The 11,367-nt window shown below is 46.2% G+C and overlaps 2 protein-coding genes across 6 annotated transcripts in view; one reads left to right on the top strand and one right to left on the bottom strand.

Moving 5' to 3' along the window:
* Positions 1 to 1,462: 1,462 nt before the first annotated feature.
* Positions 1,463 to 3,732, bottom strand: LOC118405785 (RNA 5'-monophosphate methyltransferase-like). Its single transcript, XM_035805535.1, is given in 4 exon segments — positions 1,463 to 2,094; positions 2,096 to 2,207; positions 2,668 to 3,170; positions 3,520 to 3,732. Coding segments are annotated over 4 exon segments (963 nt in total). The 5' UTR covers positions 3,700 to 3,732; the 3' UTR covers positions 1,463 to 1,926.
* The window catches only part of LOC118405784 (rab3 GTPase-activating protein catalytic subunit-like), a 12,915-nt gene continuing 5,221 nt past the window's right edge, over positions 3,674 to 11,367 (top strand). For 3 of the 5 annotated variants that reach the window (XM_035805530.1, XM_035805531.1, XM_035805532.1), the window contains exons 1-15: positions 3,674 to 3,775; positions 3,900 to 3,952; positions 4,658 to 4,733; positions 4,935 to 5,067; positions 5,277 to 5,355; positions 6,123 to 6,242; positions 6,673 to 6,838; positions 7,203 to 7,302; positions 7,460 to 7,541; positions 7,959 to 8,027; positions 8,367 to 8,440; positions 8,669 to 8,761; positions 8,972 to 9,132; positions 10,379 to 10,474; positions 11,088 to 11,260. In XM_035805530.1, coding sequence (XP_035661423.1) covers positions 3,698 to 3,775; positions 3,900 to 3,952; positions 4,658 to 4,733; positions 4,935 to 5,067; positions 5,277 to 5,355; positions 6,123 to 6,242; positions 6,673 to 6,838; positions 7,203 to 7,302; positions 7,460 to 7,541; positions 7,959 to 8,027; positions 8,367 to 8,440; positions 8,669 to 8,761; positions 8,972 to 9,132; positions 10,379 to 10,474; positions 11,088 to 11,260 — 1,553 coding nt within the window. In that variant the 5' untranslated portion in view covers positions 3,674 to 3,697. Of the gene's footprint in view, positions 3,776 to 3,899; positions 3,953 to 4,657; positions 4,734 to 4,934; positions 5,068 to 5,276; positions 5,356 to 5,629; positions 5,742 to 5,821; positions 5,938 to 6,122; positions 6,243 to 6,672; positions 6,839 to 7,202; positions 7,303 to 7,459; positions 7,542 to 7,958; positions 8,028 to 8,366; positions 8,441 to 8,668; positions 8,762 to 8,971; positions 9,133 to 10,378; positions 10,475 to 11,087; positions 11,261 to 11,367 lie in introns of those variants that run through there. The other 2 variants (XM_035805534.1, XM_035805533.1) reach the window with 2 other exon arrangements.

Genomic DNA, 11,367 nt, shown 5'->3' on the forward strand with positions numbered 1-11,367 from the left:
TGCTGGTGATATGCCCCCGTCCTTCGTACGTGTGTAATTATGTCACCGGGTCAAAAATACTGTGCACGACGCTGTTGACCGGACACTTACGAGTATGATTTTGTTTCTTATAAGCCTGTTATCAATTCTGGCAGAAAGAGATGGGAAATGCTCCGCAGTTTCATGTGGCAACTGCGTTTGTTGAACCACCCCACGAAGACCACTCAGTAGCGACCCCTGGCGATTTAGTTCCCAACTGCAGCGTTGAACTTGAGAATGGCGGCAACCGTTAGTTTCATTTCTATAATCTTATGCCTCACTGTGATGCACGGTTGTGCTATAAAATCTTTATAATAGTAATTGCTCTGCACAAAAAAAAGCATCTAGAGTTTTGACTACTTTGGGATACTTTATGAGCTGAGAAACTTGGGTATTCCCTCACAACTGTACACCGTATTAAACCAAGGGCCTTGATTAAACTATTGAACCTCAACCATGCACCATGAAGACCATGCAACAGCGACCTCTAGCGATCATTTCTTCTAAAACTGCAATAGCCTAAATGTCTGAGTCATAGTAAATGTACTGCACAGTGACACACTGACATGGTGCACTATAAAGACCCCATGCATGATCGGCACACGCTCCCTTAGAGTATAATGTGTAAGTCTAGTGTATTTTTCACACATGGTAATAAATGAATTAATGAATATAAACGATCCATGTAAACTTTACTGAAGCTCTTAAAAGAATTTATTTATCTGAACTGAAAGTAATTGCACATGCATATGAAGTGACATTAGACACTTCAAGATTCATCATAGATTTATTTTCATAGTCAAAACATTGTGACTTGACAGCAGGATATACACCAAATTCTTAGGCATCTTGTAGTGGAAAATTGCTCATGAAAAAGCAGCTCCTCAAGAAATGATTCACTTGTCATATAAACTTACTGTAAATACACTGACAAAAATGAATCAATGATACAATAAGTTACTTCTGATTATTATCATTACATGTTACAAACGGTGACTCATTTTCTGTCATCAAAGAAAAAACAATGTTTCATCATGTGAGCATACTAAAGTCCATCAATCAGGCTTGAGCAACATACCATGAAAAGAACAATTTTTATAAACCAAGGACAGATATACAATGTAGACAAACTTAGAAATATATAACCATCTTATTACAATGAAGGGGGGAGAAAACACCTCCTCCATCCAGCATTGCAATCTGTATCTGTATCTATATAGCCGGTATAACCGCCCTTCAGCGTAACACACCAGCTTCTGTATCTGTATCTATATAGCAGGTATAGCCGCCCTTTGGCGTAACACACCAGCTTCTGTATCTGTATCTATATAGCCGGTATAACCGCCCTTCGGCATAACACACCAGCTTCTGTATCTGTATCTATATAGCAGGTAATAATAACCGCCCTTCAGTGTAACACACCAGCTTCACATGCGCTAGGCACGCGGCGCGGCAGCAGCTGGTTATATTACACTGAAGGACCCGTCACACCTAACTTTTGCACTTCTATCTGCAAGCGTTCTGTAAAATTATCCAGAGAAGATTATATTTTCTATCAGAGTAACTCCCCCTCCCCAGAGTGATACAGCACCAGTTTCCGTCCCCACTGTGTTATTTATTTATTGGTTTGGCTGTTCAGCACACACAGCCAGGGCTGCCCAACTAGCCTATGCCTATTACAAAGGGATAACCCTGCTGACAAAAACAGAGACAATACATGTGTGTCTCCCCAAATCCTATACAGCATCAGTTTCCGTCCCCACTGTGTCTCCCCAAATCCTATACAGCACCAGTTTCCGTCCCCACTGTGTCACCCCATATCCTATACAGCACCAGTTTCCGTCCCCACTGTGTCTCCCCATATCCTATACAGCACCAGTTTCCGTCCCCACTGTGTCACCCCATATCCTATACAGCACCAGTTTCCGTCCCCACTGTGTCTCCCCGAATCCTATACAGCACCAGTTTCCGTCCCCACTGTGTCTCCCCAAATCCTCCCACCCTCGTCATTCCGCACCCCTCCGTCAGACACCTGTCCATCTCCTTCTCCACGTCGCTCCGGATCCGTAAGTGTCTTCAGGCGCGGGAACTCGTCCCTGCCCAGCTTGCGTAACCTCCGACCTGCGGAGCGGTAACACTTCCAGGGCTGCGGCTCCACCAGCAGGAACCGGGTCCAGCCGGAGACAGACCTGGGGGGGGGGGGAGGTGGTCATAGTTGATCATCGTCCGACACATGAAAGTGATATGTACATTCAGAACTTGGATGTAGAAAATTTGTAGCCTGGTTTCCAGCCGTATTATAGCTCCAGAGTCTCTTCTGTTCTATCTGCAAATTTGCAGAGAGGACAGATGAGACTCGGACCTATAATACGTCAGGAAACCAGGCTAGAATACTTGTATCATGTCTAACCACTGGATGGTAGGGTTAGGGTTAGGGTTATGTGCATTTTTATGACTACTCTGTCAAAAAAGCATGAAACTGCCATGTGGCTCTCCCTACACATGGGAGATTGGAACTACAGCTTACTACATCTTGCCTATATGTGTGTGTTCAGAACACTATCAGCATGTCCGGGATTCAAACCAGCAACCTTATGATCCACTACCAAGATTTCTATCCACGCAGAACACCGAACTCCAGTCACCAACCTGAGGAAGTCCATGAGCCCACTGTCCCCGTTCTGTAGATGGATCCACATGGTCACAGAGAAGCAGAAGGTGACGTCAAACTTGGTGCGGCCGAACCTCTGCAGATACGAGCCCAGCGTCTCCTGCCTCTGCTCAGGGTCCATGTAGTCCAGGGTCTGGAATGTGAGGTGGGCGGGGTGGGGGTTGTTCTCTACGGCTCGCTGGATTAGAACACTGTCAATGTCACAGCCCAGCATGTGGAAGTCTGTGTGAGAGGCTGGTGTACTAGTATCACCATCAGGTGGACTGCTAGTTTGTAAGGCTGGAACAGTTGCACTGTTGTCACAATCAGGTGTATGGTTGGTTTGTACAGCAGCTGCACTAGTACCAGTTGTGCTGTCCTTGCAACCACGTGCATGGTTGGTTTGTACAGCTGCTGTACCAGTTGTGCTGTCTGTACCATCAGGCGGACTGTCTCCGGTGGAATGTGATGAGAACTGCTCCCACAGTGCAGCTGTCAGGTTCTGGTGAGAAGCAGTAACTTGATTAAGGTTGTTCAGATATTACAGCAAACATGCAGAGTTTGAAAGTAACGGTAAATATGTGCTATCCTAACAATACTTTTATCAACAACAAAAACACAACATTCTGATTGAATCGAATGATTGATAGCTAAATGATAACGTTAATGCCCCTGGTCCAAGAGAATACTTGTTACTGGCTAGAAACTACAATGGATTTGGTCAACTGCTCAAATTATAACTCGTAAATTGATTTCTCCTCTTCTGATCATGAAAGGATATAGCACGCGTGTTTTTTGGGTAGAAAACATGAAAATTTATAGAACGTTAGCAGACGACACAACAAGCCTACCCCAGTGTTGCAGCCTATATCCAGCCCTAGCAGCGGTCTATCGGCGGAATGTCTCGTGATGATCGTGTAGAACTCTGCCGGTAGCAGCCTGAGCCTGTTCTCGGGAGGGTTGAAACTGTAATAGTTGATAAAGTTGCCGAAAGGCGCAGCTCCAGGTTGGAACTCAGGATCGGCAGCCATGTTGGTGACCTCTGACCTCCAGCCGGAACTATCCCAGAGCTCCGTGCGCACCACAATGGCGGAAGGAGGCGAAGAGGTTCGTGGCAAGGAACAAAAATGCCTTCAATTTGTCTTTTTCCTGCTCCGATTGTCTTTAGATTGTGTAGATAGTGAGCTGAACTGTTACTGCAACTCGTGACGTGTTTGTTTCCGTTCTACAGGAGTCGGAGGTGTTCGAAATCACCGACTTCACGACTGCTTCGGAATGGGAGAGGTAAAACTGGGTTACGTCTCATCTGCTGGAAAAACTAGAATAAAGTTAGGGTTTGGTCGGGATGCTTCTGATGCGAGATCCGGCTCTTGTAAATGTCCCAGCTTCTCTTCACGACCTTCCACTGACTTGCGTTCATGTATCTATTGTAAAACCACGCCCAGGTTCTTTCAATCTTTGGATTGTCCCATCCAAAAAGTTAAGTCATTTCATTCAAAACTTCGTCCATAAATATAACCAGCTGTTATGGTGTGTCACGTAGAATTCTAAGGTCAACACTCCAGTCAAGCTGGAAATTTCCTTTCTTTCCTATTCAAGCCGTTGTGATCACATAAGTTGTACCCTGAACATGTTACAGGTCTTCAGAGGGGCGTGTCCCATAGTGACAGATGTCAATCTAATTCTCGTATGTTGTTATATCATGAGCAAGCACGATGGTGTCACAGTGACACAGTGGTGGGTAAAGTGTATGTTATAAGCAATGTATTTATCTACAAGTTGATTAGTTATTTCATCTGCCAATTTGAATATTAATTAGTAATCTAATCTGCTATCATCATTTTGTCTATCTGTTGTCGAATACCCCGAAGGCGAAGTTAACAAAAACAGGTGTCATTCATGACAGGAACGTCCTCTTATTAGTGCCAGAAAAGTATTATCCTGTCGATAGTGTTCTTATTGACAGGAACTGCCCATCTGTTTCCGCAGGTTTGTGGCCAGGATAGAGGAAGTGATCAACGAGTGGAAGCTGGCAAACCTGGCCCCCGGGCCACCGCTGCTGAAGGTAAGCAGAACTTGTCATATCCGCTGTTGTTGACATGGCTCAAGAACAATGGAATATTCAGTCAGACACCAGTTAGGAATAGAGAGTGTGTTCCCATGACATCAAGTCTTGCCTTGTCCAAACCCCAACCCCGAGCTGTCCACAGGAGAGTGGGAGGACCGGAACAAGGTGGTAATGTTTGTTTGTTTGTCCCCTCCCCAGGGTGAGCTGTCCACAGGAGAGTGGGAGGACCGTAGCGAGGTGGTGACCTTTGCAGACGTCAGGTTCGGCATGACCTTACATCGACTCAAGGAGAAGCAACAGGTGCAGACACCTGGAGACATGGAGGAGGAAGGTGATCAAAAGAATATGATAGTAGGAAGGGGACTGGGAGGAGAGTTTGTGTAAGGAGGAGAGTTTGGGGTTCAGACAGTGGTGGGAGGGAATGATGAAAACCAGGGCAAAAAGGCGGAACTTTGGTACGGTATCTTTTGATTTTGTGCTTGAGGACAAATGTTACTGCTAAATGTGCAATCAGAGCAGTACTTGTTTCTGTCTCCCCAGACTGCCAGCCCCAGGCCATCCAGGACCTGCTGGCCATGGAGAACGACTTCCCGCCGCGGGCGCACTGCCTCTGCAGATGGTGAGTACTGTCTCTGCAGATGGTGAGTACTATCTCTGCAGATGGTGAGTACTGTCTCTGCAGATGGTGAGTACTATCTCTGCAGATGGTGAGTACTGTCTCTGCAGATGGTGAGTACTGTGTCTGCAGATGGTGAGTACTGTCTCTGCAGATGGTCAGTACTGTCTCTGCAGATGGTGAGTACTATCTCTGCAGATGGTGAGTACTGTCTCTGCAGATGATGAGTAGTCTGCAGATGGTGAGTAGTCTGCAGATGGTGAGTACTGTCTCTGCAGATGGTGAGTACTGTCTGCAGATGGTGAGTACTGTCTCTGCAGATGGTGAGTACTGTCTCTGCAGATGGTGAGTACTATCTCTGCATATGGTGAGTACTGTCTCTGCAGATGGTGAGTACTATCTCTGCAGATGGTGAGTACTGTCTCTGCAGATGGTGAGTACTGTGTCTGCAGATGGTCAGTACTGTCTCTGCAGATGGTCAGTACTGTCTCTGCAGATGGTGAGTACTGTCTCTGCAGATGGTGAGTACTGTCTGCAGATGGTGAGTACTGTCTCTGCAGATGGTGAGTACTGTCTCTGCAGATGGTGAGTAAGACACACTGTTTCTGCAGATGGTAGGTGCTGTCTTTTGTGGAGTGTTTAGCTGACAATGCTTAATTGTAAGGTTATGAGTTTGAATCTCAGCCAAGTTGACAGAGCTCTGAACTACAACAGTCCTTTTGAGGGAAGTTTGTTAATAAATGTTTATGTGTTTGTGTGTTGTCCTGCAGGTTTGGTGTGCGATCGTTCGTGGTGCTGGCCCCAGGAGGACACAGTGACTCCATCCAGTCGGAGTCTAAAGCCAGCCTCCTGCTGAGCTCCATCTCCATAGCTGTCAACAACACTGGCTGGTGGGGAGGCTGTTTGTGTTACGTGTGTTGTGGAGTCATGTTATGTTTTAGTTTGATGATGAATGATGTTTGTTGGCTGGGGGGTCATGTTTTACTATAAAGAGTCATCTTCAGATTTTTTTTGCTCGATGATAAAAGCTTTGGAAAAGAATGTTATCCATCAATGCAGACAAGTTCTAATGTCTTAACATAGAAGATTGTACAGATTAAAAAAAAATTTTTTTTCACAGAGTGAGTGATTGTTCATAGATAGATTGGACTGTAAAATGTATGGATTGTTTACTGTATGATGTGTCTAGATGATTAATGGAAGGTTACTAGAACATAAAATCAGGATGAAAGCTTGCTTGGGTGTATAGACTAGATTTCAGTCCCTTGATATCCCTTTACTAACCATCTCTTTACCCCCGTACGCACCCCCCCTCCCCAGTTCCGTGCCCGTGTTTGTGCAGACCCAGCAGAAGTGGCGCCGGATGTACCAGGGCGTGTGCGAGGGCGGCGGACTCCGAACGAACTACGACATGGTGCACCTGAAGAGGATTCCTCCCCAGTACGACCACCTGGCAGGGCTGCTCGACGTCTTCAAGTCCAAGATCGTGAGTCTCTCCTTACTGATAGACACATGGCAATGTACACTACATTAATACCAATAAATCACCTTTTACCTTCAAGTACCCAATTGAGTCTCTCCTTCTTACTGATAGAAATATAGCAACATACATTAATGTACATACAACATTGTATGATGTGAAGTCAGCCACCATTATAGATAAAGTACAAGTACATGTTTCTCCATTCTTTGTTAGGCCTGACCTGTACCAATGATACTGTCTCAAAACCTGGTCTGTCCAGTTTACATACGGGACTACATGTATGAACATATAGCTATATTGTATATACTGTCAGTGACACATCTTATCTGGGTTAACCTATATTTCCGTATGACTCCGCTGTTTCCAGGCGTGCCCGCTGCCGGCGTTGCCGCCTGTCACCGTGTCTGTCCGGTTCACCTACATCCTGTCTGACTGGACACAGTCCGCCTGGACTCAGGAACCGCCTGGTGGGTGTAGCTCATTTACAACATCATGCCTCTGATGTGTTTCTTCTTGTCCAATTCTAGTCCAATTCTAAATGTTGGCACTTCTGTTCTGAAGCAAATTGAAGTGTGATTAGCAATACGACAAATTTTCCAGTCAATTTCTTCTTGTTTTGTCCAGATTTCGACATCCCGTACGGCGGGAATGTTGGAGGGGCGGAGTTTGGGAAGCTGCCGTTTGGAGCATTGGAGGACCCGGTCAGGTGGGTATGGAGAACGTTTTAGAGTGCAGTTTATGGATGCAAAGATGGAATAAACAGACACAAAGGAAAGTTCGGAGTAAGCTTAACAGAGTGAGTGACTTAGTTGAAGCATCTACTGTTACAGTAGTGACACCATGTTTTTTTTCTTTGCTTACATGGCATGAATGGTTCAGTGGCTATGCTACCATTCCCGGCTAGATGTTGTTTTCCTCAGAAAGGCTCTTTACATGACTTTCCTCACTTGACTCAGCTGTTAGATTTGGTACTTGACTTTGGGGAGGTGAAAGGCTGTGGAAGCAGAGGGATGGGCTCCGCCTTCCAATAACATGCACTAGACACAGTGGATAACAACCCACTGCCCTTACGCCTTAAAAAAAGACTACAGGTGTCCCTAACGTTTCCCTGTGTCCCCTGCAGTGAGCTGCACCTGTCCACCACCTGGCCCTGCCTGTCTGAGGAGATGATCGTCGACAACTCCGTCTATTCGTGAGTCTCAAACAGCCTCTGTACTACAGATTTAACTTCAGCAATAATCTGTACATTGCCCTGTCAGCTGGTGGTCACTGTGATGTCTATAGTTACAGTGTTAGTGCTTTCCTACAGAGTTACTGCTGACAGTTTAACCCCTCCCTGCTGCCTAGCCCTGTAACCAACAGAGAACTGGTAATCAAACGGCTGCTTCAGTATGATAAAGGTTAATATATGGGAAACCGTAGTGGTTGTGTTTTTGCCAGTCTATTCATGCACAAGGGGCCTACATGGGGTTTATGGCAATACAGTTGTAAAACCCCTGATGAATATCTGAATATCCTTTCCCCCCATCAGAGACCTGGACCCCCTCCAGGCCCCCCAGTGGTCGGTCCGAGTCAGGATGACAGACAACCCCCAGTGCCTCCTGGGTAATTCTGTTATTTCTGTAATTCTATCAAATCATCTTCAGTTCCTAGGTAACTACATGTACCATTTTTTGTTGCTAGAAAACCACCTGTTTCAATTGTTGTTGCTAGGTGACTACCTGTTCCATTTGTTGTTGCTAGGGAACAATCTGCACCATATGTTGTTGCTAGGTAACCACATGTTCCATGTGTTGTTACTAGGTAACCACATGTTCCATTTGTTGTTGCTAGGTGACTATTTGTCCGAGTTTGTGAAGATCTGCCACAGCCTGGAGTCCACCGACCAGCTGCTAGGGGGCCTCGTTCTGGATGATGATGACAAAGGTGGGTGTGGACAGATTTTTTATTTTTATGGGTAAAAAAATCTGTAGAGTGATCATTGCCTCTTCCTGCATTTCTGTGTCATAGCTTGTGCCTTGCTCTGATATGAAAATGAAAATTTTGCTGCCAATAGTAGTATCCACGCACATTAAACTATTTACATTGATAAACAAATCAGTCCTTCATCTATGGAATCCTCCCCCCCCCCTTCAGACCCTTCGCGTGACGTGAGCGCGGCGTTACAGCGGCTGACAGAACCCTCGCCTCTCCCGTTACCGACCATCTCCGACGTCGTCAGCAACATGAAGACTCGCACAAAGTTCCGCCGTAAGGAGGCGCCGATTGGGGGAGAACTGCTGAACATGATCCTACAGGTAACATGATAGTTTTCCAGCCTAGCTGGCTTACATAAAAAATCTTCATGTGTTCTCACAAGAACTTTCCTGTTCATTAAGATGTCCATCCTGATGTCTCAAAAGGGCTACATATTCTTACATCATATATGTCTGTATATTCTTATTCCATACAACTCCATATCCTTGTTTCTTACTCCTATATTATGTATATCCATATAACACTTTCCCAAGGTGTAGAAAGATACTGTAGAATGGATCTTACCATCAGCTGACACCTCCCAAATTTGCATCTCTCCACCCTGCAGTTCCTGTTCCCTGATGTCTCACAACTTTAATGTCTCTCCCCCCCTGCAGTTCCTGTTCCCCGATTTCTCACAAACTTTAATGTCTCTCCCCCTGCAGTTCCTGTTCCCTAATGTCTCACAACTTTAATGTCTCTCCCCCCTGCAGTTCCTGTTCCCTAATGTCTCACAACTTTAATGTCTCTCCCCCCTGCAGTTCCTGTTCCCTAATGTCTCACAACTTTAATGTCTCTCCCCCCCCCTGCAGTTCCTGTTCCCTAATGTCTCACAAACTTTAATGTCTCCCCCCCTGCAGTTCCTGTTCCCTAATGTCTCACAACTTTAATGTCTCTCCCCCCTGCAGTTCCTGTTCCCTAATGTCTCACAACTTTAATGTCTCTCCCCCTGCAGTTCCTGTTCCCTGATGTCTCACAACTTTAATGTCTCTCCCCCTGCAGTTCCTGTTCCCTGATATCTCACAACTTTAATGTCTCTCCCCCTGCAGTTCCTGTTCCCTGATGTCTCACAACTTTAATGTCTCTCCCCCCTGCAGTTCCTGTTCCCTAATGTCTCACAAACTTTAATGTCTCTCCCCCTGCAGTTCCTGTTCCCTGATATCTCACAACTTTAATGTCTCTCCCCCTGCAGTTCCTGTTCCCTGATGTCTCACAACTTTAATGTCTCTCCCCCTGCAGTTCCTGTTCCCTGATGTCTCACAACTTTAATGTCTCTCCCCCCCTGCAGTTCCTGTTCCCCGATTTCTCACAAACTTTAATGTCTCTCCCCCCTGCAGTTCCTGTTCCCTAATGTCTCACAACTTTAATGTCTCTCCCCCCTGCAGTTCCTGTTCCCTAATGTCTCACAACTTTAATGTCTCTCCCCCTGCAGTTCCTGTTCCCTGATGTCTCACAACTTTAATGTCTCTCCCCCTGCAGTTCCTGTTCCCTAATGTCTCACAAACTTTAATGTCTCTCCCCCTGCAGTTCCTGTTCCCCGATGCGGCTCTTGAAGGCTTCCCTCGGGCGGAGAAACCCTCCACGGAGCAGGGAGGGGAGAAACAGGACACGGCGGAGTACAAGGTGCAGAACATGGCCACTGAAACTCTCAGTAGTATTAGTGTGGATCTGATTCCATTTGAAGGCAGTCTGGGTTAACTTTTTATATATTACATCAAACCACTAGTCACAGCTTACTGTACATGTCTGTCTTAGTATTATTCTCAAAGATTTCAGTTATAGAAATGCTCGCAATGCTGCTAACACATCCCACTCTACAATAAATGTACACCGTAAGAGAACATATATATACTTATAGGGCTATGGTGTTTCTCTATGTATACATTTGTCCCTTTGAAGCCCAGTGAACTAATGAGAAAGCCGTCCTTATTTCCCCCTCCCAGGAGACGTACCGACAGTACAAGTCCTCCCCCGAGGGTAGCCTGGTGTACCAGCTGGCCCTGTGCATGTGTGTGTGTGTGTGTGTTTATGTGTGCTCACATGTGTGTTTATGTGTGCTCATGTGCGCGTCCTTATTTCCCCCTCCCAGGAGACGTACCGACAGTACAAGTCCTCCCCCGAGGGTAGCCTGGTGTACCAGCTGGCCCTGTGCATGTGTGTGTGTGTGTGTGTTTATGTGTGCTCACATGTGTGTTTATGTGTGCTCATGTGCGTGTCCTTATTTCCCCCTCCCCAGGAGACGTACCGACAGTACAAGTCGTCCCCCGAAGGCAGCCTGGTGTACCAGCTGGCCCTGTGCATGTGTGTGGTCAACTCCAACCACGGGGGTCTGCGGGCGGTGGCTCATCTGTGGCAGGAGTTTGTGCTGGAGATGAGATACAGATGGGAGAACAACTACTCCATTCCTGGGTACGTGTGTGTGTGTGTGTTTGTGTGTGTGTGTGGGGGGTGTTTGTGTGTGTGTGTTTGTGTGTGTGTGTGTGTGTTTGTGTGTGTGTGTTTGTGTGTGTGTGTTG

Source organism: Branchiostoma floridae, chromosome 18, assembly GCF_000003815.2.
Source record: "Branchiostoma floridae strain S238N-H82 chromosome 18, Bfl_VNyyK, whole genome shotgun sequence".
In the NCBI taxonomy this organism is placed as follows: Eukaryota; Metazoa; Chordata; class Leptocardii; order Amphioxiformes; family Branchiostomatidae; genus Branchiostoma; species Branchiostoma floridae.